The 27,463-nt window shown below is 45.8% G+C and overlaps 1 protein-coding gene, 1 non-coding gene and 1 pseudogene across 25 annotated transcripts in view; 2 read left to right on the top strand and 1 right to left on the bottom strand.

Moving 5' to 3' along the window:
• The first annotated feature begins 262 nt into the window (after positions 1 to 262).
• Positions 263 to 27,463, top strand: part of CFLAR (CASP8 and FADD like apoptosis regulator) — a 57,065-nt gene continuing 29,864 nt past the window's right edge. For 7 of the 24 annotated variants that reach the window (XR_004069618.3, XR_010129665.1, XR_010129666.1 and 4 more), the window contains exons 1-5: positions 263 to 1,704; positions 14,966 to 15,383; positions 18,296 to 18,401; positions 21,192 to 21,327; positions 25,591 to 25,673. Coding sequence is in view for 11 of the 24 variants with exons in the window: in XM_004033028.4 (XP_004033076.1) it covers positions 15,103 to 15,383; positions 18,296 to 18,401; positions 21,192 to 21,327; positions 25,591 to 25,673 (606 nt within the window). In the remaining 13 variants the exon portion in view is untranslated. Of the gene's footprint in view, positions 4,125 to 5,248; positions 14,414 to 14,965; positions 15,384 to 15,796; positions 15,939 to 15,970; positions 17,450 to 17,699; positions 18,118 to 18,295; positions 18,402 to 21,191; positions 21,328 to 21,417; positions 25,118 to 25,590; positions 25,674 to 27,463 lie in introns of those variants that run through there. The other 17 variants (XR_004069620.3, XR_010129669.1, XR_010129664.1 and 14 more) reach the window with 14 other exon arrangements.
• LOC109025893 (inosine-5'-monophosphate dehydrogenase 1-like) lies at positions 22,742 to 24,185 on the bottom strand (annotated as a pseudogene).
• On the top strand, positions 27,110 to 27,172 carry LOC115933839 (U7 small nuclear RNA). Its single transcript, XR_004069687.1, has one exon. It is a non-coding gene; the product is annotated as a U7 small nuclear RNA (small nuclear RNA).

Raw genomic sequence — 27,463 nt, forward strand, 5'->3', positions numbered from 1 at the left:
GTTGGGGGTGAATATGGAGTGAAAGTGATGGAGAAAAAGAGCTAAAGTCTCCTCTGGTGTCTCAGCACTCCACCCAAGGTAGAGTCTCTGGATGGAAGAAGGAATCTCCCACCTCTCCACCACATTCCCCCAGGATTTACCTTCAGCATCAGGTAGCTAGGGGCAAGATGAGAAATGCTGATATGCTGGTCTCTGACTGGAAGCTGTGGGAAGAGAGAGGTTCTTAGTTGCAGCAGTCTGGAGTGGAGTCTCTTGCTGAACAAAGGGAGAGGTTTGGTTTAAATACCACAGACTGACTCTCACATTCTGATCCAAGAGTTTTCATAGATTTTTTGGAACAGATGTTTCTTCATTTGCTGTTTGCCCTTAGGACCATTTCAGAGGCTTTAAATGGTTAATGGTTGTTTGTTGTTTTAAATAATGTTCAGTTTCACTAGGGGTGAATCCCGAGCTCTTCATGCCGTCCTGCTGTTAGTCTCTCTTGGTATTATTCTTCACCTTTCCTGTGAGTTTAAAATTATCTCAAGAAAAGTTAAAGCTCTTTAAGAATCACAATAAAGTAGTTATTAGGAATAAATAAAAACATAGCGGGGCGCGGTGGCTCACGCCTGTGATCCCAGCACTTTGGGAGGCCGAGGCGGGGGCAAGGATCACTTGAGGCCAGCAGTTGGAGACCAGCCTTGCCAACATGGTGAAACCCCATCTCTACTAAAAATACAAAAAAAAAAAAAAAAAAAAAAATTAGTCGGGCATGGTGGCCTGCACCTGTGGTCCCCGCTACTTGGGAGGCTGAGAGGGCTGGATGGTTTGAGAGGGGGAAATCCAGGCTGCAGTGAGCTGTGATGGCGCCACTGCCTTCTAGCCTGGGCGACAGCGCGAGACCCTGTCTCAAGAAGGAAAACAAAAAACAAACAAAAACATACACACAAAAAACCACAAAGTGTGTTCACGTTTGCTGTGACTCCCAGACATCAATCGTAAACACTCGCGCCGGGCGTGGTGGCTCACGCCTGTAATCCCAGCACTTTGGGAGGCCGAGGCGGGCGGATCACGAGGTCAGGAGTTCGAGACCATTCTGGCCAACAGTGAAACCCCGTCTCTACTAAACACAAAAATTAGCCGGGCGTGCTGGCGCATGCCTGTAGTCCCAGCTACCCGGGAGGCTGAGGCAAGAGAATCTCTTGAACTAGGAAGGCGGAGGTTGCAGTGAGCTGAAATTGCGCCACTGCACTCCAACCTGGGCCACAGAGCGAGACTCTGCCTCAAAAAAGAAGGAAAGAAAGAAAAAAAAAAAACACTCGCAGTGTTTACTCCTAACTCGTGGAACTTGTGTCGACATCCACCCTCGGTTACTGCATACTCAGTCACACAAGCCATAGCAGGAAACAGCAAGCTTGCAGCCTCACCGACGAGCTGGCAGCCTCACCGACGAGTCTCAACTAAAAGGGACTCCCGGAGCTAGGGGTGGGGACTCGGCCTAACACAGTGAGTGCCGGCTATTGGACTTTTGTCCAGTGACAGCTGAGACAACAAGGACCACGGGAGGAGGTGTGGGAGAGAAGCGCCGCGAACAGCGATCGCCCAGCACCAAGTCCGCTTCCAGGCTTTCGGTTTCTTTGCCTCCATCTTGGGTGCGCCTTCCCGGCGTCTAGGGGAGCGAAGGCTGAGGTGGCAGCGGCAGGAGAGTCCGGCCGCGACAGGACGGTACGTGCCCCGCGCTCGACCCCCGCGCTGGCGGCGCCGGAGCTGTCCCAGGCCCCAAGCCCCGACGCCCGGCCCTGAGTCAGCGTTGCAGCAGGCCCTGCGCCGCCGCGCCCCGCGTCCCACCCCGCGCCGCTCCTCACAGCCCTGCGCTCCGGGAAACTGCAGGTGGCCGGCAGTGGCCAGGGGATGGCGGGGGCGCTTCTGGAACCTGACTCAGTTTTGTAGATTCCTTATCTCGGTTGTTTACCGCGGGCTTTGCGGAATGCCCCCGCTTCCGCTTCCGCCCGGCTCCGAACCCCCGAACCCCTTCTACCCGCAACTCCGCCCCGGATTCCCAGAAAGGGGCGACCTGGGCCACAGCGGTACAAGCTGCACCCCGATGGACCTGAGAGACCGGAAGTAACCCTTGGCCAACTCTGGCCGTCCCCTGCAGCTGCAGCCGCAGCCCCAGAGGCCAACCCGCGAGCTTCAGTGGCAGGTCCTCAGCGTCGTGTAAACTTTGCTTAAAATGATCTTGAGAGTTCAATTCTTGGGGTGAACTGTTGAGAAGATCTGGCATTTTTCCTTTCGAAAGTTGTTGGGAACGTGGACTTTCCCAACAATTGTGTGTGCGCTCGATCTCACTCAGTGGGAGCCGCCGCCCTGGAGGGAATTTCACAATAGCCTGGTCAGGGCGGTTATTTTCCAGAGCAGTTTAATGTCTATTTTGCCCAAGTGCAAGGAAAGGTTGCCTTGGGAAAGCTGGGAATGCTTGGCTGATGAAAAGTTTTTAGAGCCTTTTAAAATGAAACTGTTTCTGCCACTTTTCCACCGCCTCAAAAGGACTGGGAAATGTAAACTGGCTTCAAGGTGTTCTTGCTTGAGGGTGTCCGGATTTGGACAGAAGGCCATGTTCTTTTAATATTAACAGTGGCACGCAGTAGAACAAAGGCCACTGAAATTCAGAATCAGTTTTTGGCTCCACGGAGCAGGAAGTAAATTCAAGGACGCCAGAGGTCTTGCGAATATTTTAATTGGTTGACATTTGAAATTTGTTCTTAAGCAATGAGGGGTGAAACCAGTAGGGGGATAGCGTATAGCATAAGTAAAGCTTTTTGGACATCAACAAACTGCGATAATCTACAACAGACAGCGGGCTCTGGAAGGTCTGACCTGCTTTAAAGAGAGATTTCCGATCAGAGGAACGGAGTTTTTCGCACTTTTCGGTTTGGTGATTCCCCTAAATAACCTTACAAAAGTTTCGTTGAACAAAAAACCTGGCTCGAGCTCCAAGATCTTTTTTTTTTTTTTTTGAGACATCATTTCACTCTTGTTGCCCAGGCTGGAATGCAATGGCAGGATCTCTGCTCACCGCAACCTCCGCCTGTCGGGTTCAAGCGATTCTCGTGCCTCAGCCTCTCAAGTAGCTGAGATTACAGGCATGCACCACCATGCCCGGCTAGTTTTGTAGTTTTAATAGAGACGGGGTTTCTCCATGTTGGTCAGTCTGGTCTCGAACTCCTGACCTTAGGTGATCCGCCCGCCTCGGCCTCCCAAAGTGCTGGGATTACAGGCGTGAGCCACCGTGCCCGGCCCAACTCCAAGATCTAAACAAAAAAGACTGGGTTGAAAGGGAGTTTTTAATGTTTACTGTTTGCTTTACATCCATTTTCTTGTTTTGTTAATACTTGCTTTACTTAAGCTTTTGGGTCAAATGTCCTCGTTAAAATGGCTTTCTCTAGCGACTTTATGTTTTACGTTTCTGTTTGTAACTGACATTTGACCTTCTTTTAACACGGTATTACTTGCTTCCTTATACCGGTTTCCAAGGTGAAGCCATTTGCAGGGTCGCTGGGTTTCCCCCTCCCCCCGAAAGTCTTGCTTGACCCGGGGTGGGCCGGATAGCGTGCAGTTTTTTGAGCCTTGGGCTGGGGACCTCCAAGAAGTTGAAGCGGAAATTGCCTAGGCCCCTGGGGCATTGGAGGTCCTACCGCAGCTCCTAGTAGGTGGTGGGGGCGCAGCGGCTGTCCCCACTCAGTCCTGGTGGGGTCGCACGTAACTGTCCTGAGCTATGCATAAGCCGTTTGACCACGCATGGAGAATTTTACCACCCAGAGACACGCGAGTGGCCCTGTGCAAGTTTCAACTGCGCGGGGGCGGGGAATTCCGCAGACAGGATTCGAGAATTTATGTCTTGTGTGGTAACATTTCAGCCGGTGGGTGGCGGGGATTAGGCGTGAAGCGGTTCAGCAGGCAGAGGTTCTCGGACGCCCTCCGGCGAAGCCACCTGTTGATGCTTTTGACTTTCTGTCCTTGTTCCTCGTCCCATCTGGAGCATTTCCAATTCTGGTTTTGCGGAGCAGCAGGTCTGAGCTTGTCCGGCGAGGGTGGGAGTTGGTCCCGGCGGAGATCCAGTGGGAAGAGCCGGCGGCTGCCCGGGCGTGAGTAGACCGAGAATCCTGCCCGATCCCAGCCCCTGGGCTGGTGTCGCCCTGGGCTCCTGGGACGTCGGGGCACTGTCCCCCGATACTGGCAGAAAAGGATTGAGTCCTCGCTTTTGGCCCTAGGTCTCCTTGAGCCTCCAGAGGACTCACAACACTCCGGGGCATGTTGCTCTTTCAAATACCAGGAATGGACTCTGGGGAATGGGGCACCCTTGAAGTCTGATTATTTCTTCCCTGTAGAGCCCCAGGGGCTAATTAAACTCGTGTTTATGGACTCCAATGCCTCCTTGCCTTTAATTCAGTATAATCCTACCAACATTTATTGAGCTTCTCTGGGCCAGGCAGAGTTCTGGGTGCCGAGGACATAGAAATGGATCTAAACTTGGTTCTTGTCCCCATAACTTCACAATGTGGTTGAGGAAGACTCAGCAGTTACCTACACAGGTAACTTCGAGTCAAGGCAGTTTAGACAAGATCCACTGACAGCCTGACTGGAGGAAGCCTGTGGGCCATGGTGGGGCAGTTATGACACCATGGGTTCTTTTTGTTTATTTGTTTATTTGTTTTGTCTTTTCTTTTAGTATGCCCAGGTAACTTGCAGAACCCGGTCGTTCTTTCTTACTATAGATCAGTGAGGTGAAAAGCACTATCATTATTGGAATGCCCTGTCTCTCCCTTATACTCTCCTCCTGTCCTCTCCCCTCAGAAGACTTGACACCCCACCCTGGTGCCCTTTCTCTGTACTTTCATATGCTCAGCGGCTGTCTTTGCACTTGCTTCAGGATTGTACCTAACATTCTGTACTGTAATGCATTTTCTTCAGACACTCTTCAGTCAAGTTGTATTATAATTATGAGTTAAAATACATGCAAAGTAAATAGAGAAAACCTCCAGGGGTTCATTCCCTAGAGATAACCAAAGGTTTCAGTTTAATGTTTTTTTTTTTCCACTCATGTGTGCTCTCAAATACAGTCTTTTACATATTTTTAAAAATAAACACATAATTTTTTTGGTTTATTTTCTAGTTTGCAAGATATTTCATTTTTTAAAATTGTGTTTATTTACAACCTGCTTTTTTCTAAAAAAGATTCAAGGTGGGGCCTTCTTTTCTTTTCGTTTCTTTTTTTTTTTTTTTTTGAGATGAGGTCTTGCTTGTTGCCCAGGCTGGAGTGCAGTGGTGATCATAGCTCACTTCAGCCTCTAACTCTAGACTCAAGCAGTCATCTCACATCAGCCTCTGGAGTAGCTGGAACTACAGGTGTTTGCCACCACACCCAGCTACATTTTTTTTTTTTTTTTTTGAGACAGAGTCTCACTCTGTCACCCAGGCTGGAGTGCAGTGGTGCTATCTGCTCACTGCAGCCTCTGCCTCCTGGGTTCAAGTGATTCTCCTGCAAAAATTGCTTCCTTTTCTACACTTGTTCTGTATTTATGTTCCTCTGATGGTCTCCACTTCTAGCCACTTTCTTTTTTCGGCGATTTAAGTTTTTGGCCCAAATAGATAAACATCTTATACATTATTTTTCTCTTATTCTCGATACTGGGTTGCCATCTTTGGTGATTTAGTACTTACTATGAAAGAGAGAAGCTACACCACTTGATACACTTTCATCTGCATACTCATGATAATTTGTATCTTCTGCAGTGAACTCTTCAGTTGAAGAAATGAATCATTTATATGTATATTTATATACTTTTAAAAATGTACTTGAAAAATCCTCTCATAGTTACTTACTCCAAGGTTTAAAAATGCTTCCCAGGGTAATGAGTTTCTTTAGTCATGTGACTTTAGAAATGGGAACCAAAGCTTCCTTATCTACTTGTGAAATTCTTGAGTTTTTTCCTTGAACTTCCTTTTTATCTTCCCTTTGGCTTATATATCTGTGTTTTTTTGTTTGTTTTTACTTGCAGCTTTCAAAAGTAGTTTTCGAAGTCAATGAGATTGTTTAAAAGAGTAGGTACCTGACAGTCTCTTGCTTGAATACTATCTGGTGAGTGAACCAAATTCCCTGCAACAATAACCACAACTTTGAATCAAGAGTTAAATGAAAAAAGTAACTCCTTCAGCATTTACTGAGCACCTGCTGGGGCTGAGGAATGAGAGCGTGTAGATCTCCCTCTGCTGTCTGGAGCTCCCTTTCTGGTTGGAAAACATAGAAGCAGCGCAAAAGTTTCGCCCAAAACCTTGGCCGTGGTATGCTATTGAAACCCCACAGTTCAGATTTTATACTTGACTTGAGTTCTTTTCTAAGCCATGGCTGGATTATATTAATCTGGCAAATAATTATAAAGCTGGATTATTTTAATCTGGCAAGTAATTATAAGGTTGTGCTCCGTGATGGAGCTATTAATAAAATATGTGGTAGCACAGGCAAGTTGTATATAGCACAAAGCTATACCCCCAGAGGAGACACTATATCAGTTGCTGTCTGCCTAGGCTTTCTGTAAACATGCTGGCTATCATTCAGCCTAAATGTAGAATGAGTCTATCCCTTTAACCTGGGCCGTCATCCAACCAGGAATGTAAAGGAACCTAGAACGAGGACCCAGGCAAGAGATGAGAAACTAGGGGACAGATGAGTAGGTACCAGGGATGGTGATGAGACTGAAGCAAGTGGGGAATTTTTATTTTCTTCTCTGCTTTTCTCTATTTTCCAGATTTTCTTAGAGCAAAAAGCAGGTAGTGCTTTTTACAGAAAATGAATGCTATATAAAAGTAATTTTAAGAACTTTATATATCCCTAGTATTATGTACAATTTCTGACTTTGAATAGAGCTATCTCCCAAAGGGCCAAGTTTGGCCCTTTAGTTACAATGGAGAATCTGTTGTGTAAACTGAGCAAATACACCTGCCAAGTTGAAATTTAATTTAAGCCAATCTTGTCTAGATGAACTTAAGAGAATGTCTCCTAAATATTTTATTGCAGTAGTGTAGCATGATTGATAGTATGCCATTCTCTTGAATAGATGGGGTTGTTTCTTGAGCCACTTTTTATTCCTTTGATCAAAACCTTGAGGAGAAGGAATGCCTGTTTTCCCGACTGCTGTTGCATGAAGTTAGACATGCAGTTCCTCTAAAGGTGACATCAGATGGTTTAGATACCTAAAAAGAAGTGAGGCTAAGCCATAGGTCTTCTTCGTACTACCTGAAGTTGAGACCTGGTCTCTGAACTCAGTTATTGCTGAAGCATTAAAATCTTATATCTTGCTTAAACTCAGGCAGCTTGACCTGTTCTCATTTTTCTCTATCAAATAAATTGAAGCCTGGTAATAAATTGATGATGAGTTCCAAACATCCCCTTGGTTGGAGACATTGTATTCTCCCCACTCACAATGAGGTCCTGCCAGTTTCCAGAAAGTTTTGCATGGGGGCTTACCCATCCTTTTAGAATCACATTGCAAGTCACTCTAAAGCATTAGCATTGTTATCTCATGTAGCTGCAAAAGCTTCCTTTCACAAGCTCTTCTGGATCCAACAACCAGATTCCAAGTATGGTATCTTAACTACACCACCAGCTCCATCTTGCTTCATTGTATGTTACGAAGGGATGAGTAAGCGTTACACATGGGCTGCAATGGTCCAGTGATGACCAGTCTGTTCAAGACCCAAGAGGGCTGAGATTGGCAGCCTTGGCCATTGTTTACCACAGCCTAATGAAGATGAGTAAAAGCCTATCTATCCCCAAGGACCTCCACATATGACAGTACTCAACTGAGTCTCACATAGGATAGAATAAGATAAAATGCTGGAAGAGAACACAAATAGTGCTACAAAGCAGGAAGAGAGACTTGATTTGGGGATCAAGAGAAGCTTATAGAAGAGACATCTTGAGAGATAAGATATAATTTCAGGTACAGACTGAGAGGAGGGAAGGGGCTTTCCAAATGGAGGCAAATGCTTGAGTGAAGTTGCTGGGACAGAAAAATACTGTCCAGGGAACATTGAGATATTTTTGGTTCGCAGTTAGATTATGGGTTGGGCTGAAGTGGGGATGATACTCTTAGTGCTTGAGCTATGTATCAGAAGTTTGTCTGTAGTATTATGCACAATTTCTGATTTTGAACAGAGCTATCTCCTGCAGGGCCACTCTTGGCCCATTAGTTACATTGGGCAATCCGTTGTGTAAGCTGAGCAAGTATACCTGCCAAAGTGAAAATTTAAGTTTAGTTAAGGGCACTACATCAACTGATTTAGCTCCCTTGCTCCTGGTTTCTTTACCCATGTTTCTATATCCAATTAGATGATGATTTATGATCTTTTGATTTAGATGCTTTCTCATTTCTGATTCATTCTCATTTTCTGCAGCCTACATGTAAGTGTTAGGAACCACGGAAGTTATTGGCGATAATGTCTGGTTGGAATTTGTGGGAGCTTCCCTGAGAGTCATGAAAAGTCTGTTCTTAGTCTGTTTTGTGCTGCTATAACAAAATACCCACAACCAGGTAATTTATAAAAAACAGAAATTTATTTCTCACAGTCTGGAGGCTGGGAAGTCCAAGATCAAGGTGCTGACATCTGGTGAGGGCTGCTCCCCGCTTCCAATCTGGTGCCTTGAACACTGCATTCTATGGAGGGGAGGAATGCTGTGTCTTAACATGGCAAAAGGTGGAAGGGCAAAAAAAGAAATAAACTCCCTTTATCAGCTCCCTTTGTAAGGGCATCTAATCCCATTCAGGAGGGAGGCGCCTCCAGGGAATGATCACCTCTTAAAGGCCCCACTTCTTAATCCTATCATATTGGCAATACCTGAACTTTGGAGGGGACACATTCAAACCATAGCAGCCTCATCAAAGAATTTTATAAAATATGACTTCTAATTTTATGTCATTTTATAACTGGGATCATCTGTTGTTCTGCACGCAATGGAGGGGGAAGGTGAATTTTGTTATGTTCAAGATGAATGCACAAAACTTCTGTGAGATGGCCACATTCTACTTTACCCAGAATTGTGCAACCTCTTCTGCTTTTAGAAACTTCTGGATGACACTTTGTTTCATGTTCATATCTCCACTGGGGCTTCCCAGACACCTGAAAGTTGAGGTTTGCATGCTGCTTTCTGCAGCTGGCAAGACAGGTTTCTCCATTGCCGCCCAGTTTGTGGGGTTGCTAAGAAATTACATTTGCATTCACGCCGTGGCTCACTGGACATGACATTGCTTTCATGCCATACGATGACCTTGCTTCACTAGAGAAGCAGTAGAAAGAAGGGAATGTTAAGTACGTCTTTGGATGGCTTAGCTGGTCATGCTGCATGCTTTGCTACTGATTACAGGGAACAATATGTGCCTTTGTTACCAGATAGTTTGGGGGCAGCGTTGGTGTTCTGTGAGAAAGGTTGAGAGGCCTGACTAAACTTAACCACATTTGCTGACACCTGGTTAGGGCTAATGTGGGTACCAGGGAAGTGTGTTAAGTGCTTCAATAGAGGTGTTTTGTTTTGTTTTGTTTTGTTTTTGGAGACGGAGTTTTACTCTTGTTGCCCAGGCTGGAATGCAGTGGTGCAATCTTAGCTCACTGGCAACCTCCACCTCCCAGGCTCAAGAGATTTTTGTGCCTCAACCCCTCGAGTAGCTGGGATTACAGACATGCAGCACCACAGCCAGCTAGTTTTTGTATTTTTAGTAGAGACAGGGTTTTGCCATGTTGGCCAGGCTGGTCTTGAACTCCTTGCCTCAAGTGATCCGCCCGCCTTGGCCTCCCAAAGTGCTGGGATTGCAGGTGTGAGCCACCGCGCCTGGCCAGTTCAGGCATGAACTTTAGAAAGTTCACTTAGATGGAAGGTAGATTTGGAGAGGGTAAGGTCTGAAGCAGGGGGAACAGAATGGCTAGGGGAATGAGTTTGGATGAGAGATGGATGGTAGGCACCAGCATTTAAGGGTCAGGTGCAGAAAGAGTATGCTGAGGAGTAGAAGAAAGTTAGAGAAGGGTCTGTGTAGAATATAGTGGTGTGAGCTCAGCCAAGGGAGAAGAGTTTCAAGGAGGGATGAATTAGCAGTGTCAGCTGGAGTTGAGCAGTCAGATGAAAGAGGACTTCCAAGTTTTTGGATGTGGCAACCAGGAGGTCACCAGGGCCTCAACAAGAGCTGTGTCATCAGGGCTGGGAAACTAGCAGGGGCAAACGAGGCACTGGCTTCAGGACAACATGTGAGGGGGTGCTCAAAAAGTCAGTCATCAAGATAGATAATATTTTAATGCAATATTTTAAAAAACAGACATAAATGCAAAAAATCTATGATGAACAAAATACCAACATTTTAAATAAAGACAGCGTCAGTATTGCTGATTGTCCCTTTTGCCTCAGATTCCAGTATGGCTCAGGACTGAGTGTGGCTGTGTAGAGGAGATGGTGGTGAGGGGATCCAGGTGGAGGCATGTTGAGAAGTGAATTGTGGTTGAAGAAACTGAAGCACTGAGTACAGACTATTCCTTCATGAGGTCCCAGCTTTATGTGAAAGGGAGTAAAGTGAAAGGATGGTCGGTCTAGGGGACCCTCAGGCTTTTTTGAGGGTTTGGCTTTATTTTTTAAGATGGAAGAGACTTGCACATGTTTACAAGCTGGGAGGAGCCGTCTCTGGAGGTAGAGAGGATGAAGAGAGTAGACATAGGGGCTTAGTAGAGACAGGAGGGCACGCAGGGAGGCTTGGCCCTAGGCAAGCAGAGGGACAGGAGGGACCAGCTGGGGCAGTGGAAAGGTGGAAGGTGGCAGGAGTTTGTGCCTGATACATGGATGAGAAATGGCACTGGGGGTGGTGTTGGGATGGAAGAGAGTTGTGGAGTGTTGGAGGTTTCCCACACTCCTTGAAGGGTGTGGGAAAGGAGCTGAACAGAGTCTTCCTGTAAATGAAACTGTTGAGCAGCCGTAGGGGCCCAGCTCAGGAAACCACCAGGGTGTGGTGGTAAGTAGTTTTCAGATTGTGTTATCTCTTCTCCCTTCCTTCGGAACTTGCTACTGGAGGTGTAGGAGTGGTAGAGGCTTCCTCATTAAGGCAGGGGTGCTGGAGTGATCAACCATCCCTGTTTGCCTGGGACTGAGGGGTTTCCTGGGACTCGGTCACCCTAGATGTTGCAGGGCTGGGAGTCAGGAGGGAAAAAGGCCAGATAATTGAAAATGCTGGCCAGAGTTTGTAGCATGCGCTGTCTGATTGTTGTACCTGAGCGAGTTAGAGAAAACGCCACACTTTGAGATGAATTAAGAGTCCGTTTATTTAGCCAGCGGCCAAGAGACGGCTAAAGCTCAAAGTTCTCTCAGCCTCGAAGAAGGGGCTAGATTTTCTTTTATACTTTGGTTTAGAAAGGGGAGGGGGGGTCTAGTTAAAACAATTTTACAGAAGTAAAGTAGGCAAAAAAGTTAAAAGGATAAATGGTTACAGGAAAGTAAACAGTTCCAGGTGTAGGGGCTTTAAGACTATTACAAGGTGATAGACGCGGGGCTTTGGGCGTTACCAATCTGACGAATTCCTGGGAACTGCGGATATTGCTGGCCACAGTATCTTATCAGTTAATTGCATTCTTGGATGTGCTGGGAGTCAGCTTGCACAAGTTAAGTCCTTGAGGAAGGGGCTGCCAGTGAAACAGCCAAGATGGAGTCTGTCTGGCTCTCTTAGCTAAGGGAGAGTCAATTCAGGTGAAAACAAGGCTAAGTGATTAAAGGAAAGGGAGAGTCTAAAAACAGCGTTAGTAAAAACAAGGTTGGGCATTACATGATCACTGGGTCTCCACTGTCAGAGGGTCTTTGAGCTCAGTTCTAGTGGCAGCCTCCTGATCCTCACTTCCCTGGCTGAGGTAAGGTTGTTGCAGCAGCCCCAGGAGTCTTTGTTAGAATCCCACCCCAGAGCTCCTTCCTCCAGTCCTCTCAGCAGTTTTGTTAGTTCCAGTATTAAGTGTAATTTCTACAAAAAATGCCTGGAGTATTTCTGTTTGCAGAACCGGATGCTCCTGTTAGCTACTGTGTGAAAGATAACTCTGACTTGCCTAAGCTTTGTTGACGTTTTGAATAATAATTGGCGATAGTCTCTTGACTTCTGCAAGAGAAATGAAACAGAAATTGGTCTCAAGTTTTAGTTGCTCTTGTGAAGGTCAGGGACAGTTTGTACCAGGGTGTGGGTGTGGAAAAGAAGGGGAGATATAGTCATTAAATTAGAATATGCCTGTGAGGGGAGTTAAGGGGAATTCCTTTAAAATTCTAGAAAACACACATAGGTGCCAATTTTGTCTGGCTAGGGAAAGTAAACTGCTGAAAACACTGGGGGGGAGAAATGAAGCTAATGGTATCTTGATCAGTCAGGAGGATTGGGTATTTGAAAGCAGGGAAGAAAAATAATTGGACTTGGATATTCCTTTGCCCCTTCATCTGAGTAAGGTGAAAGCAAGTGACTCTTCAGAAGAGGTGAATGGGACACTGAGTCCAGCAGCTCAGGCAGGGTGGAGTTGGTAACTGATGGGCACAAGTCCTTTTACTGGGCTCTAAAGAACTCATTCATCTGGGTGTGGTGGCTTACACCTGTAATCTCAGCATTTCGGAAGGCTGAGGTAGGAGAATCACTTGAGCCCAGGAGTTTGAGACCAGCCCGAGAAACACAGTGGGACCCTTTCCCTACAAAAAACTGAAGACCTTATGAGCTTCCCTAGTCTAAGAGTAATTTTTATGTTAATTTCTTGGCTTGGGCTTAAACCCCAACAAAGTGGTGATTATTCGGACCCCAGCCCTACCTCTCCCTAGTATGCTCTCCTTTCTCAAGTGCTCACCACCTCTAGCCACGGTGAACTGCCTCCAGCATACACACACGCTGATATTTTGTTGCATCTGAGTGGGCTGGCTCCACACGGGATCTGTAGTTTCCTTTTGATATTTTCTTTCAGTGTGCCAGATGCTACCACTGAGTAATCTAGATTTTGCTGCCAAACTCTACCCCCGTTAGCACAGAGGGAAGACAGTATGCCAGTGCTCTTGCTGAGTGTGCGTGACTGGCAGAAAACAGTCATGGGTGTGATGGTTGGAAGAAACAAACTGAGCAGATCATGTTTTTTAAAATGATTATCTCATTTTGTTAACTCTTGGTGGCATTGTTATATTGTCGATACTTATGAATTACAAAAGTTAGATGACTGTAAAAAAATAGAGAATTAAGCATTTCATTTCTAGTAGTTCTGTTTGGTTCTTTTTCAAATATGTCAGTGAATTTGTATAATATCTCATTTCTTAGTCTTGTGTTTAATGATTTTATTTTTGTGTTTTTATAATTCCTTCTACTGCATATATTTTATAGTTTAATTTATAGTAACAACTGTTGACAAAATTGTGACTATTAATGAATACAGTAGAAAAGAACTTGGCCTCCTTTTCATCGAAGCTGATGATGAGATTAAAGCAGTGTTGGCCTGCGAGTGGAGTATAGATTTGGGCTGTCCAGAACACATAAAATTTGTATTTATCTTTCTGATAAAAAAAAGTAAAATAGTCTGAGTGCCAATTTTTCCACTTTCATTAAGCACATTTAATTTTAGTAAATTTAACTTAGCAAATTTAATTTCTCCAGTTATTTACAAATAATCATATTTAAGTGAAGTTTGGATGAATGGGCAAGCCCATTTCAAATTTCTAAACTAATTTTTCCCCTTGTATTCATATAAAATTTTTCTATTTATGTGTTTTTATTTTAAGATAGCTCAAATCTTTTGTGGACTGATACTGTATGTATATAAATAAATGGATTCAGTGCTTCTTTCACTAAATACAGCTAGATAAATATATAAATATACTTGAACACAAATACAAAGCAACCATTGGCAATTTAGAGTTGGGTTGTGTTTCCACTTATTTTTTGTTAATAAATTTGATTTTAACCTGAAATATTGTCTTGTAGGAACAGATAAAGAACACAAGAGGTGATTTAACATAAGTTTTAGCTGTGAAACTTAGAGTAGATAGGTTAGCAACTTAAATTTTGAAAGAAAATAGGATGAGTTTCAATGGAAGAAGTTAAGAACACACCCATTGCATGAGCTCCTTACCCCTCCTACCCAGCCCCCTCCCAGGAGTGAGATCTTTCCCCAGATCCTCTGTAACTTCCTGATGTTCCACTTAGAACATCAGAAGCACTGATGGCAATTGCTGCCATGTAGCAGTGCATTGAGAGTCAGGGCCTCTGGCACCTCCATGGGGCTCAGGGTCTGAAGACGTGATCCAAACCTGACAACTTGGTGGCAGGTTCTGTGAGCATTCATGATGAAGTTGTGAAAAGGGCTTGGGGTCTAGGAGGATGGCAGCAGAGGTTTCTGCCTCCAGGTATGAGTGAGGGGCTTTTGAAGTAGGAGAGCAACTAGAAAAAAGGAGTGGCACAGGGACAGAAACTTCTTTTCTCCATTGTTTGTTCAAGGCCACGTGGATGGAGTCATTGAGGTGGAGGTTTAACTCTGTGACACAAGTTTCCCTGATTTAGTCAGGCTGTCTGTCATTGGGCTTTTCCCACTTCCTTCTACTACGTACTTCTTCCCTATTCCTCCTACTGAGGCCATTAAACCCTTAGTTGTAATTTTCCCTGAACATGCTTTACATTCTGATGAATTCTGAAAAAGAATGTGGGGTTTCCTTGCAGATGAGTTCATCTGTTGTTTCATTTCCTTTACAATGCAGGTTTTCTTCTCTGTCTTTTTGGATTAGTCTGTTTTTGGTTCTGTCTACCAAGGATCCCTTTCTTTAGACTTCTATAGATCCCTTTCTATAGAACTTAATCTACTTAGGTCAGGGAGACCACCCAGAAAGAAAGAGCCCATACTTTCAATCTTAAGCATAAGTTAGCTTGATAAGATTTTCAGAAAAATTCCCTTTTAACCACAGAACTCCCCCACTGGAAAGGATTCTGAAAGAAATGAAGTCAGCCCTCAGAAATGAAGTTGACTGCCTGCTGGCTTTCTGTTGACTGGGCCGGAGCTGTACTGCAAGACCCTTGTGAGCTTCCCTAGTCTAAGAGTAGGATGTCTGCTGAGGTCATCCATCAGGTTGAAGAAGCACTTGATACAGATGAGAAGGAGATGCTGCTCTTTTTGTGCCGGGATGTTGCTATCGATGTGGTTCCACCTAATGTCAGGGACCTTCTGGATATTTTACGGGAAAGAGGTAAGCTGTCTGTCGGGGACTTGGCTGAACTGCTCTACAGAGTGAGGCGATTTGACCTGCTCAAACGTATCTTGAAGATGGACAGAAAAGCCGTGGAGACCCACCTGCTCAGGAACCCTCACCTTGTTTCGGACTATAGGTAATTCATCAACTCTTCCTGAGGCTGGGTGGGTGGGAGGGAGTGAAGTGTCTCAGACTCTACTGAATGGCAGAAACGAGCATAATAAGAAGTGCAGCCACTTTACTGTCTCTGCCCACTTATCCAACTGCCAGATGATGTCACTTCATTCCTGTGAGCCCTTTAAATTCTTGAAACTTGTTTTCTTGCTTTCTTTTTCTTGCTTCCTTTTTTTTTTTTTTTTTTTTTTTTGAGACAGAGTCTCACCCTGTTGCCCAGGCTGGAGTGCAGTGGCGTGATCTTGGCTCACTGCAACCTCCACCTTCTGGGTTCAAGCGATTCTCCTGCCTCAGCCTCCCAAGTAGTTGGGACTACAGGCGTGCGCCACCATGCCTGGCTAATTTTTTTTTGTATCTTTAGTGGAGACGGGGTTTCACCATGTTGGCCAGGCTGGTCTTGAACTCCTGACCTCAAGTGATCCACCTGCCTTGGCTTCCCAAAGTGCTGGGATAACAGACGTGAGCCATTGCCTCCAGCTGAAACATACTTTCTCAAAGGAATTGGGATCATATGCAGGTAGAAGGGACAGCTGGTATGTGTTTGCCTGAAGGATAGAATGACAAGACGTGAAGAAAGATAGGAATGACTAAGAGCTAGTCATTCTTGCCAGCCTCTGACAGTGTGAGATCTGCAGCGGTGTTTACTAGTTCATTTTCTGTGAAGTCAGTCCTTGATAATTTGTGGTACAAAGAAAGGAAATAACAAGTCTGACAGTAATCTTCCTACCTTTGTAGAAACTCCATCATCCCTTCTGAATCCCTGTTGGCCCTACCCCTGCTGAGGAAGTTTATCAGGGTGGGCTCCCTTCCTGCACTTCCTGGCCTTGGAGACATTGGAGAGCCCAAATTGAAAATCTCTTCAGTTAACCACATCTAAGTCCCTTCAGTCCAAAGAGGAAATGGCCACTGGAGTCTGCTTTAGTTCCCACAAGCTTTGGGTTGCTCCTTCCTCCTGTTTACATGTTAATGTCTTTAGAGGTTCAGAGCAGCATGGAAGCTACTGAGAGACTGAGTTCCTGGGGAAAGGAAGATAACTTGTAACCTTAAGTTGGTGTTTTCTTTTTTTTTTTTGAGACAAAGTCTCGCTCTGCAGCCCAGGCTGGAGTGCAGTGCTGCGATCTTGGCTCACTGTAACCTCTGCCTCTGGGTTCAAGTGATTCTCCTGCCTTAGCCTCCTGAGTAGCTGGGATTACAGGCACGCACCACTATGTCCGGCTAATTATTGTATTTTTACTAGAAACAGGGTTTTGCCATGTTGGCCAGGCTGGTCTTGAACTCTCAGCCTCAAGTGATCTGCCCTCCTTGGCCTCTTAAAGTGCTGGGATTATAGGTGTGAGCCACCATGCCCAGCCGGTGTTTTTTCTCTCGACCACCAGCCTTTTATTGTGTTGATAATGTGAATTTGGAGATGATAATTATTATCAAGAACTATACTAAAGAGAGCTGAAAGCAGTGTGGGCTTTGGAAAGTATATGAGATTTGAACTTGGAAAGCCTGTTTTTTTGGTTTTTGTTTTTTTGTTTGTTTGTTTGTTTTTGAGACAGGGTCTTGCTCTGTCATCCAGGCTGGAGTGCAGTGGCATGATCGTAGCTCACTGTATCTGGAAGACCTGTTTCAAGCCTCAGATCTACCAATTATGGGCCAGGCAGGCTGGGCCAATCACTAACCTTGTTGGGCCTCTGTTTTCCTACTTGTAAAGCGAAAAATGATAATACCCGACTTCACAGGGTTGTTGTGAGCATCAGTTGTAATAATTTACTATGTGAAGTACTTTTTAAACTGTGAAGCACTCTACAGATAGAAGGGATTATTATCATTATTATTATTATTTTTTTTTTAATCTTCCACCTATTCAGCCATCAGTTTTAATGTCAGTAATCTTCAGACTTTCCGGGAGGCTGAGTTTCAGTGAATAGGGCAATCTCTCTATTTCCCATTTCCTTGCTATGATGAGTGGAGATTCTTCAGGCCCTCTGGGAAGAGAGGGGGTGCAGGTGAAGAGGAGCGCTAGATTGATTTATTCATCTGGTGAGTGGGCTTCATTGTGTATTGGCATGTGCTAAGTGTTTTGGTAAGCTCTAGGACAAAATGAAAAGTCTGCCATCCTCAAGAATCTGAGAGCCTAATTGGGGAAATGACCTTGATGACAATGTCATGGTAACAATACTAACCACAAGGTGTCCTTAGGAGCCCCAGAAAAGTGTGGTTGTTGGTTCTCAAAGTCTATTTCCTAGGGGGAAAAAAAAAAAAAAATATATATATATATATATATATATATATATACACATATATATATGTATAGTGTTAGCTCCAGCCACCAGTGAGTCAGGAGAGGCTTTCTAGGCAAAGACATCTAAGTTCAGAATCCTTGTGATCCAGATGCCTGTACCCTTTGAGTTCAGAGGTGGGCCAGGATATCTCAGGTATTTCTTTCTTTTAGCATCTTGCAATTCAAAATATGGTCCTTGAATCAACATCACCTGAGAGCTTGTTAAACAGAGAAGGCTACTTCAAATTCTATTTCTGTCTTTTGTGTTAGTCATTTGGGTTCTTAAGTCATTTCACTGTAACCTCTGGGGGTGCTAGGGGATTCTTTAAGGAAGTTTCCATTCTCTGAGTTGTTTTCAGAAACTGTTAGTTGGCAAAGGATGTACCATCTCCTATTAAACGGGCAAGGACAAGTTCCCTTTTTTGAGGTCCCTTAAGATCTCTTCCTGGGGTGATCTAGGCTTGCTGTTTTATGAGGGAGGGACACATTTACCCAGGGGCAAGAACTAGTCTTTTAATCCATTGTTGCATAGGGGAGGCGTGGGCATTTGGAGTTGTCTTAGGACTGATATCTGAATTAACTAAATGAACTTGTCTGGTTTGCAGAGTGCTGATGGCAGAGATTGGTGAGGATTTGGATAAATCTGATGTGTCCTCATTAATTTTCCTCATGAAGGATTATATGGGCCGAGGCAAGATAAGCAAGGAGAAGGTGAGTTTTCTTCTTTTGGTTCATGGTCCCAGGAGCCTATCAGAAGTGGGAGCTACTCTTTTTGATACAGAGAGAGGGAAGCAGGCAGTCTGCCGCCACTATAGTGGGAGTCAGACATCTCAGGTGGCTTTTAAACAACATGAATGGGAAGAGAATTGGTTTATGAATTGAAGAAACAGGATTATAACATCTTCTGGTGTGGTCTTGGATGTTTCTTTCATCCTTGGATTTTATCCTTGTTTCTGTAAAATTCATAGGTCTGGCTCATATGTGTTTCCCTCCCTGGTTTGATGGGGGTGTGGGGAAGACATCCCATCTGCTTGTGCTGGGTGGAAACAGGAAGGAGGTGCTAGTCCACTATAGTATGGCTCTCCTCCTGCCATCTATTTCTCCTCAGCTGACTCAAGGTCATTGTGGGGTCTAGGCTGCATGTAGGAGTGGGGTGGGGGGAGGTTCTTGTGACTGGTGTATCTGGGAAATGGTAAAAGTAGAGATTTAGAGTTAAAAACCAGGAGGCCGGGCGCAGTGGCTCACACCTGTAATCCCAGCACTTTGGGGGGCCAAGGTGGGTGGATCACGAGGTCAGGAGATCGAGACCAACCTGGCTAACACGGTGAAACCCTATCTCTACTAAAAATACAAAAAAAAGTAGCCGCGTGTGGTGGCGGGCGCCTGTAGTCCCAGCTACTCAGGAGGCTGAGGCAAGAGAATGGTGTGAAGCCGGGAGGCGGAGCTTGCGGTGAGCTGAGATGGCACCACTGCACTCCAGCCTGGGTGACAGCAAGACTCCATCTCAAAAAAAAAAAAAAAAAAGGAAGAAAAGAAGACCAGGTAGTGGTGAAGATCTCGGGGATGTCATGATTGCTAGAAAAATATTTAAAATCCATGGCCAGGCACGGTGGCTCACGCCTGTAATCCTAGCACTTTGGGAGACTGAGGTGGGCAGATCACCTGAGGTCAAGAGTTTGAGACCAACCTGGCCAACCTGGTGAAACTCCGTCTCTACTAAAAATACAAAAAATTAGCCGGGCATGGTGGTAGGCACCTATAATCCCAGCTACAGGAGGTGGAGGCAGGAGAATCACTTGAACCCAGGAGGCGGAGGTTGCAGTGAGCCGAGATTGCACCATTGCACTCCAGCCTGGGCGATGGAGCAAGACTCTGTCTCAAAAAAAAAAAAATTTTTTTAAACTCCAGTTGGCCTACCACAATGGCTCATGGGCATAGTGGCTCATGCCTGTAATCCCAGCACTTTGGGAGGCTGAGCCGGGCAGATCACTTGAGGTCAGGAGTTCGAGACCAGCCTGGCCAACATGGCAAAACACCATCTCTACTAAAAGTACAAAAATTAGCTGGACGTAGTGGTGGGTGCCTGTAATCCCAGCTACTTGGGAGGCTGAGGCAGGAGAATTGCTAGAACCCGGGAGGCAGAGGTTGCAGTAAGCCAAGATTGTGCTATTGCACTCCAGCCTGGACTCCATCTCAAAAATAAAATAAAATAAAATAAAATAAAACAACATTCCAGTTGGCCCTACATGGTACTGTTGACCTAAGGATAGGCCAGGAAATGTTTGAGAACCTATTGTTTCTAAAATATGACAATAGGTCCTCAAAATAGGCAGGCCAGTGCCTGCCTGTAACGATTCAGATAAGTCATTGCTTGAGAATTTCCTCATGTTCCTAATGATTATAGTTTTGTTTCTTAAGTCCCATCAAATGCAAAATGGGAAGGAAAATGAAACTAGAACTCCCTTTTTGGTTTCTCCTAGTAATTGTCTCTCCCAGCCATTTATATACATCTAAATTATGATTATTATTTTCAAAAATAAAGATAGCACTTCAGTAACTAAATGTTAAATGCAAAGGAAATAGATCCCAAACCAATGCCTGTTTCTGAAATATCGTTCGTTCATAATCACTGTGGCCCAAGGTAAATGAATAGCAGAATATTCAAACCTTGTTGTAATTTCACTTTTTTATAACCCCCTGAGTCAGAACGTCAGAATGAGTTGGAAGGCCCAACATTGATTCAAATATTTTGGAAACTTTAAAACTATAACGTGATTTTTCTCATAAAGTCTTTCCCCAGCTACCTTTCTTCTCCTTTTTCAGAGAAGCCCTTAGAGTTTTTCACTATGACACCAGCCTGGCCTTTTGGAAAATAATAAACTTAGGAGGATTGTATTTACAGCCCTGCTCTTTCACGGTCCTTCTCAATGACACAACATGGCACACGTGTCTGTCTGCAACCAAGGAGCAGATTGATGACCAAAAGACTTACCACCACCTCTGTTCTGAGTAAAAATCAGGAGTCTAAGTTGCTCATGACAGAGATGTCTGGTTTAAGATCACTGAAGGTCACTGAAAGGGCTCATCTTGTCACAGTTTCTTACTGCTATAAATCACATGGACTGAGGTTTGCATTTGGGGCTTATTAGTCAGCTCTATTTTTTTTTTTTTTTTGAGACAGGGTCTCGCTCTGCTGCCCAGGCTGGAGTGCCGTGGTGCAATCACTGCTCACTACAGCCTTGACCTCTGAGTTCAAGTGATCCTCCACCTCTGCCTCCTGAGTAGCTGGGACCACAGGTGTGTGCCAACACACTCAGCTTATTTTTTTTATTTTTTGTAGAGATGGGGGTCTCACTATTTTGCTCAGGCTGGTCTCAAACTCTTGGGCTCAAGCAGTCTTCCCGCCTCAGCCTCCCAAAGTGCTGGGATTACAGGTATGAACTTCTGCACCTGGCCTAGCTAGCTCTATTGACATTTGTTTTTTGTTGGTGGTTCTCTTAGAGTTTCTTGGACCTTGTGGTTGAGTTGGAGAAACTAAATCTGGTTGCCCCAGATCAACTGGATTTATTAGAAAAATGCCTAAAGAACATCCACAGAATAGACCTGAAGACAAAAATCCAGAAGTACAAGCAGTCTGGTAAGAATTTTGGCCTCTCAGTGGTCTAGAGGAAGTACTCTGTGCATGGGGGTGGGCATCATGACTGATAAATATTCATTTGTTGGATAGGTGGATGGAATGGAACCTGGATGACCAAAGCCTCCTTTAGCTTGTGGCTAGAAATCACGTCCCTTTATATTCTTCATATCCCAGATCTGTCAACTCCATTGCCCTGTATATTCATGATCTCTGCAAAATGCTGCCAAGCAGTTCTTAACATTTCAGTCTTCAAGAAAGAATCTGGGATCTGCACAGGCTGGCAGAGCTATGGACATTCAGGGGTTTTGCATGTATGCTGAACCCTACTGCCTTGCTCTGGTATTTGGCCTCACAACCACTATCCAACTTCGGGTGATGTCACTTGGGTCTCATACCTTCCTTGCATGTGTCCCAAGTTTCACAAAACCTCCTTATGGAAAAGAGCACATTCGATTTCTTCCTTGATAAAAGGGACCAGATTCACATTGGCCTTCTGCTTTACTTGCATTCCTCATTGTCTTTTAGACTCAGCCTCAGCTTGGGCTTTGTTAGCAAGTTCACTGCCACCATAGCATCACAGCCTAAAGGGCATGGCTGAGACTCATTGATTTATAGAGCACTCTTTTACCCCAACGTACTCTAAATGACTGATCAAAGATCGAAAACAGAAGTAGCATTTATACTCCATTCTTGTTTTTTGTTTTTTGAGACCTGCTTGATTTATTCCGATTATTTAACACACAGGGACGCAACAGTGATCCCAAAGTGTGTAAAGTTAAAGCCTTCAACTGCAGCTGAGGAGAGGGCAGGAATGGTACACTTGGGGACGGTGGTGAGTCAGGAATGACAGGCAGGCAGCCATGACCAGGGCAGCCTCCTCCCCAGGGCCAGGGACTGGGGAGTGGCCTGAGGAGCAGGACCCAAGGGTAGCCCAGAGCTGGGGAAGGGGGCAGAGACCTCCCCTTGGCCTAGGTCTGGAGCTCAGAAGTGCCACATGCCTGAGGGGGCAGCGGCCTGGGAAGGGCCAGAGGCAGGGCCAGGAGAGCACCATTTCCTGGGGGGCTGGGGACAGGGAGGTGCCCTATAGGAGAAGCCAGGAGGGGCCGTCTGCCCCTGGGGTGGGGGCTGGGCTGGAGCAGGCTGCAGCAAGAAAGACCTGAGGCAGGCGCAGGGCCTGAGAGCCCAGCTGCCTGGGTTCACGGGGGCTCCCAGGGCAGCCTGGCCCAGGGAGCAGTCCTGACTCTGCAGGGGATGCCCAGCGAGGAGGGCTGCAGACCCCTCAGAGCCTCCCCTCCTCTCTCCCTGGAAAGGAGCTGGGGAACCCATAGTGCAAATCTGTGGACCACTCAGTTATGGAGGGAGGCTGTGCCCGAAGGTGGACACTGGGGTGCACTCCCTCCACCACCTCGCCCTGCACCGTTGTCCTCAGTACAGCCACTTCTCGTAAGAGTGCAGGCCATGGATGCCACCCTCGATCTGGGCTGACATGGTCTGCTTCTCAAACTTGAGCTCCCCTGAGTACATCATGGACCGAAGGACAGACAGGCTGCAGGCCCCGATATCCTGGCAGCCATGCTGGATGCCCACTATGAGGTAGGGCACGAACTTCTGAATGGACTCTTTCTCCTGGATGGAGCCCAAGACACCCTGCGTGATCTTCACCTTATCCCCGTCGTTGAAGTATTGTTTCTAGCTGCTGCTGCTCTTCTCCATGGCATCCAGTGAGCCCATGCCCTGGTACTTCTTGAGCTGCATTCCGTCTGAGAAGAAGTACTCGCCGGGGGCCTCCATGGTGGCGGCCAGCAGGGAGCCCATCATCACTGTGGAGGCTCCTAGGGCCAGGGCCTTGACCACATGCCCCACGGTCTGGATGCCGCCATCGGCTATGATGGGCACACCAAAGCTTTGGGTATGCTTGGCCACCTTGTACACAGCAGTGCTCTGGGGCCGACTGCAGGCTATCACTTCCTGGTTGATGTAGATGGAGCCGCGCAGTCCATGCCCCTGCCCAGCCCATCCACACCAGCATCAATCAGGTTGTTGGCCTGGGCTGCTCTCACCACGTTCCCCCCAACCACCTGGAGGTGGGGTTACTTTTGTTTGATGTAATGCACCATGGCGACCTGATACACCGAGTTCCCTTGGGACGAGTCCAAGCCTACGACATCGATGCCCACCTGGGTGAGCAGGTCCAGGCGGTATTTGTTATCCTCATGGGTACCCACAGCTGCCCCGCCCAGCAGCTGCTCGTGGGAATCCTTGGAGGCCACAGGGTAGTCTCGGTTCTTCAGGGCGGTACAGGTGATAATGGCCACCAGCTCATCGCGATCATTGACGATAGGCAGCTTCCTTTCTTGCTAAGCTGCAGGATCTCATTTGCCTCTTTAAACCTCACACTGCTGGAGCCACCACTAGCTTGATCCTTGGCATCATCGCCTCACTGAGGAGGGTGGTACGGTCCTTCTCAGCAAGAAAGTCGATGTCTCGGGAGGTGACGATGCCCACCAGCTTGCTGCCCATGGTGCCCGTCTCAGTGATGGGGATGCCAGAGAAGCCATGATGCATCTTGGCCTCCAGCACATCACCCACAGTGTGCAAGGGGCTCAGCACCACGGGGTGTGTGATAAAGCCCTGTTCAAACTTCTTGAGCTTCTGCACCTCACTGGCCTGGAACTCTGGGGTGCAGTTGTGGTGAATGAAACCAGTACCTCCCATCAGAGCCATCACGATGGCCACGTCGGCCTCTGTCACAGTGTCCATGGGGGAGGAGATCAGCAGCGTCTTCAGCGTGACCATTGGGTCAGGGCTGAGGTCAGGTCCACCTCATCAGCTATGAAGTCTATGAATCCTGGGAGCATCAAGAAGTCGTTGTAGGTGAGTCCCTCGTCGCTGGCGAAGAGCTGCTGCGCGGTGTGGGGAAAAGAAAGAGAGATCAGATTGTTACTGTGTCTTTGTAGAAAGAAGTGGACATAGGAGACTCCATTTTGTTCTGTACTAAGAAAAATTCTTCTGCCTCGAGATGCTGTTAATCTGTAACCTTACCCCCAACCCTGTGCTCCCTGAAACATGTGCTGTGTCAACTCAGGGTTAAGTGGATTAAGGGCTGTGCAAGATGTGCTTTGTTAAACAAATGCTTGAAGGCAGCATGCTCGTTAAGAGTCATCACCACTCCCTAATCTCAAGTACCCAGGGACACAAACACTGCGGAAGGCCGCAGGGACCTCTGCCTAGGAAAGCGAGGTATTGTCCAAGGTTTCTCCCCATGTGATAGTCTGAAATATGGCCTCATGGGAAGGGAAGGACCTGACCGTCCCCCAGCCTGACACCCGTAAAGGGTCTGTGCTGAGGAGGATTAGTATAAGAGGAAGGAACGCCTCTTTGCAGTTGAGACAAGAGGAAGGCATCTGTCTCCTGCCTGTCCCTGGGCAATGGAATGTCTCGGTATAAAACCCGATTGTATGTTCCATCTGCTGAGATAGGGGAAAACCGCCTTAGGGCTGGAGGTGGGACCTGCGGGCAGCACTACTGCTCTTTAAGTCGTTGAGATGTTTATGTGTATGCATATCTGAAGCACAGCACTTAATTCTTTACCTTGTTCTTGATGCAGAGACCTTTGTTCACGTGTTTATCTGCTGACCTTCTCTCCACTATTATCCTATGACTCTGCCACATCCCCCTCTCCGAGAAACACCTAAAAATGATCAATAAATACTAAGGGAACTAAGAGGCCGGCGGGATCCTCCGTATGCTGAACGCCGGTCCCCTGGGCCCCCTTTTTTCTTTCTCTATACTTTGCCTCTGTGTCTTTTTTTTCCAAGTCTCTCGTTCCACCTAACGAGAAAAACCCACAGGTGTGGAGGGGCAACCCACCCCTTCAGTGCGGTGAACCCGTCCTCGACCACGTAGCCGGTGCCGCTGCTGATAGGTAGTCCCTCATGCTGCCGCGAGACCCCGCGACCCGACATAAACGCTGCAGCTGCTGCGACGCCGAGGCCGCGCCGCTGCCACGCTGCAGCCAGGTGCCGGGTGGGCTGGGTGGGCCGGGGGCGGGGGCTGCGGCGCGGCGGGGCAGGCCAGGGCGCCCTATACTCCATTCTTAATGATGTTTGGTCGAAGATGCTGAAATTTTGAATTCAGTAAGGTGGTTGGAAAGTTTAGGGTATTTTGAAAGATGGTGATTGACCTTGGACTGAACCACTATTGAAGATTTATTTGATAATAATTTATAAGTTTTAACTCAGTACCTCCCTTCTGCTTTTATAGTTCAAGGAGCAGGGACAAGTTACAGGAATGTTCTCCAAGCAGCAATCCAAAAGAGTCTCAAGGATCCTTCAAATAACTTCAGGGTGAGTCTGGAGAAAACATGTGGAATCCCAGCATGAAACCGTTTCAGAGTTCTAATAAAAATATGCATATTCTCACAGCATGTACTTTATTTAATATCTGAAAAAATTGTGATAGAAATGTGTATTTGTTTTAAAAACGTGTAACTTCTTATATTTCAAAGCTAATACATGTTCATTGAGATATTTGGAGACTATAGAGAAAGATAAAAGAAAATAAATCACCTATATTCCACTACCCAAAGACAACCACTGTTAGTATTTTGGTATATTTCCTTCTAGACTCTTTTTTATGTGGGTTTGCATCTGTATCTGTATATATATATATACAGTTGGACAATTGGACATTTTTTTCACTGTTCATTTATTCACTTGAAATTGTAACTTAAAAAAAGAAAATGTAACTTTAAAAATAAAAATAGATGCACCATGCCTATGGAAAAAAATTTAAATGTACTACAAGAGGTTTTAAAAGTATTTTTTCGCCCGGGTGCGGTGGCTCACGCATGTAATCCCAGCACTTTGGGAGGCCGAGCCAGAAGGATCACCTGAGGTCAGGAGTTCGAGACTGGCCTGGCCAACATGGTGAAACTCCATCTCTACTAAAAATACAAAAATTAGCCAGGTATGGTGGCAGGTGCCTATAATCCCAGCTACTTGGGAGGCTGAGGCAGGAGAATCATATGAACCCAGGAAGTGGAGGTTGCAGTAGCCAAATCGCGCCATTGTACTCCAGCCTGGGTGACAAGAGCAAAACTCTGTCTCAAAAAAAAATGTTTTCTTCCTACCCCTATAATACTGACCTCCAATTATTTTTCCTAAAGGCAGCTGTTGTGAACTAGTTCATTCTGTAACTATCCAGAGATAGTCTACACATATATTTCATTTTTGCTTTTTTCTCTTCTACAAATGATAGCACCCTATGCCCATTGTCCTGATCTGAAAATTCTTGGAAATTGTTCCATGTGATTAACATGGAACTGCCTCTACTTAATCATTATTCTGAATGATTAAATCGTTTCATTTTCTAAATGTGTTATAATGTGTTTAGCCCTTTCTTGTTGCTGTATGTTTAGGTGCTTTCCAATCTTTTGTTACTACTAATAATGCTATAAAATAAATATCCTTGTACTTCTTTGTGCATTTGTTTTTTTACTGAGCTAATTTTAATGATTTCAGCAAAAGTTATTTTGTTATTGAGTGATGAAACAAAAGATTTTTGAGGGTGTTCATGAGCATAAGTATCATATAGTCACTTATGGTTGTTGTGTTTGTAGTACTTAGTACAAGGTATCGGAATTGTTCTTTAGTTAATCTTTTATCTTGAGAAGTTAAATCTTGGTGTAATCTTATCCTCATGTTCATATAAAGATATGTGGAGTTTGTAGTGAGGACTTAGACCCGGGTACAATTTCATGGTTAAATTAGAAATGCTTTGGCAGTGTTAACAGCTCTTTTAGAATTTGTCTAGCAGGCTTTTCAGTTTTTGACAGAAAGCCCTAAAAAAAAAGAAGGAAAAAAATGCTTTTGGCTGAGTGTGGTGGCTCACGCCTGTAATCCCAGCACTTTGGGAGGCCGAGGCAAGCGGATCGCTTAAGCCCAGGAGTTCGAGACAAACCTGGGCAATATGTCAAAACCCCATTTCTACAAAAAATAGAAAAATTAGCTGGGCATGATGGTGTGCCTTTAGTCTCAGCTACTTGGGAGGCTGAGGTGGGAGAAATTGCTTGAGCCTGGGAGGTTGAGGCTGCAGTGAGGTGTGAGTGTGCCACTGCACTCCAGCCCCGGTGACA

This window comes from Gorilla gorilla, chromosome 11 (assembly GCF_029281585.2).
Source record: "Gorilla gorilla gorilla isolate KB3781 chromosome 11, NHGRI_mGorGor1-v2.1_pri, whole genome shotgun sequence".
NCBI classification, from domain to species: domain Eukaryota; kingdom Metazoa; phylum Chordata; class Mammalia; order Primates; family Hominidae; genus Gorilla; species Gorilla gorilla.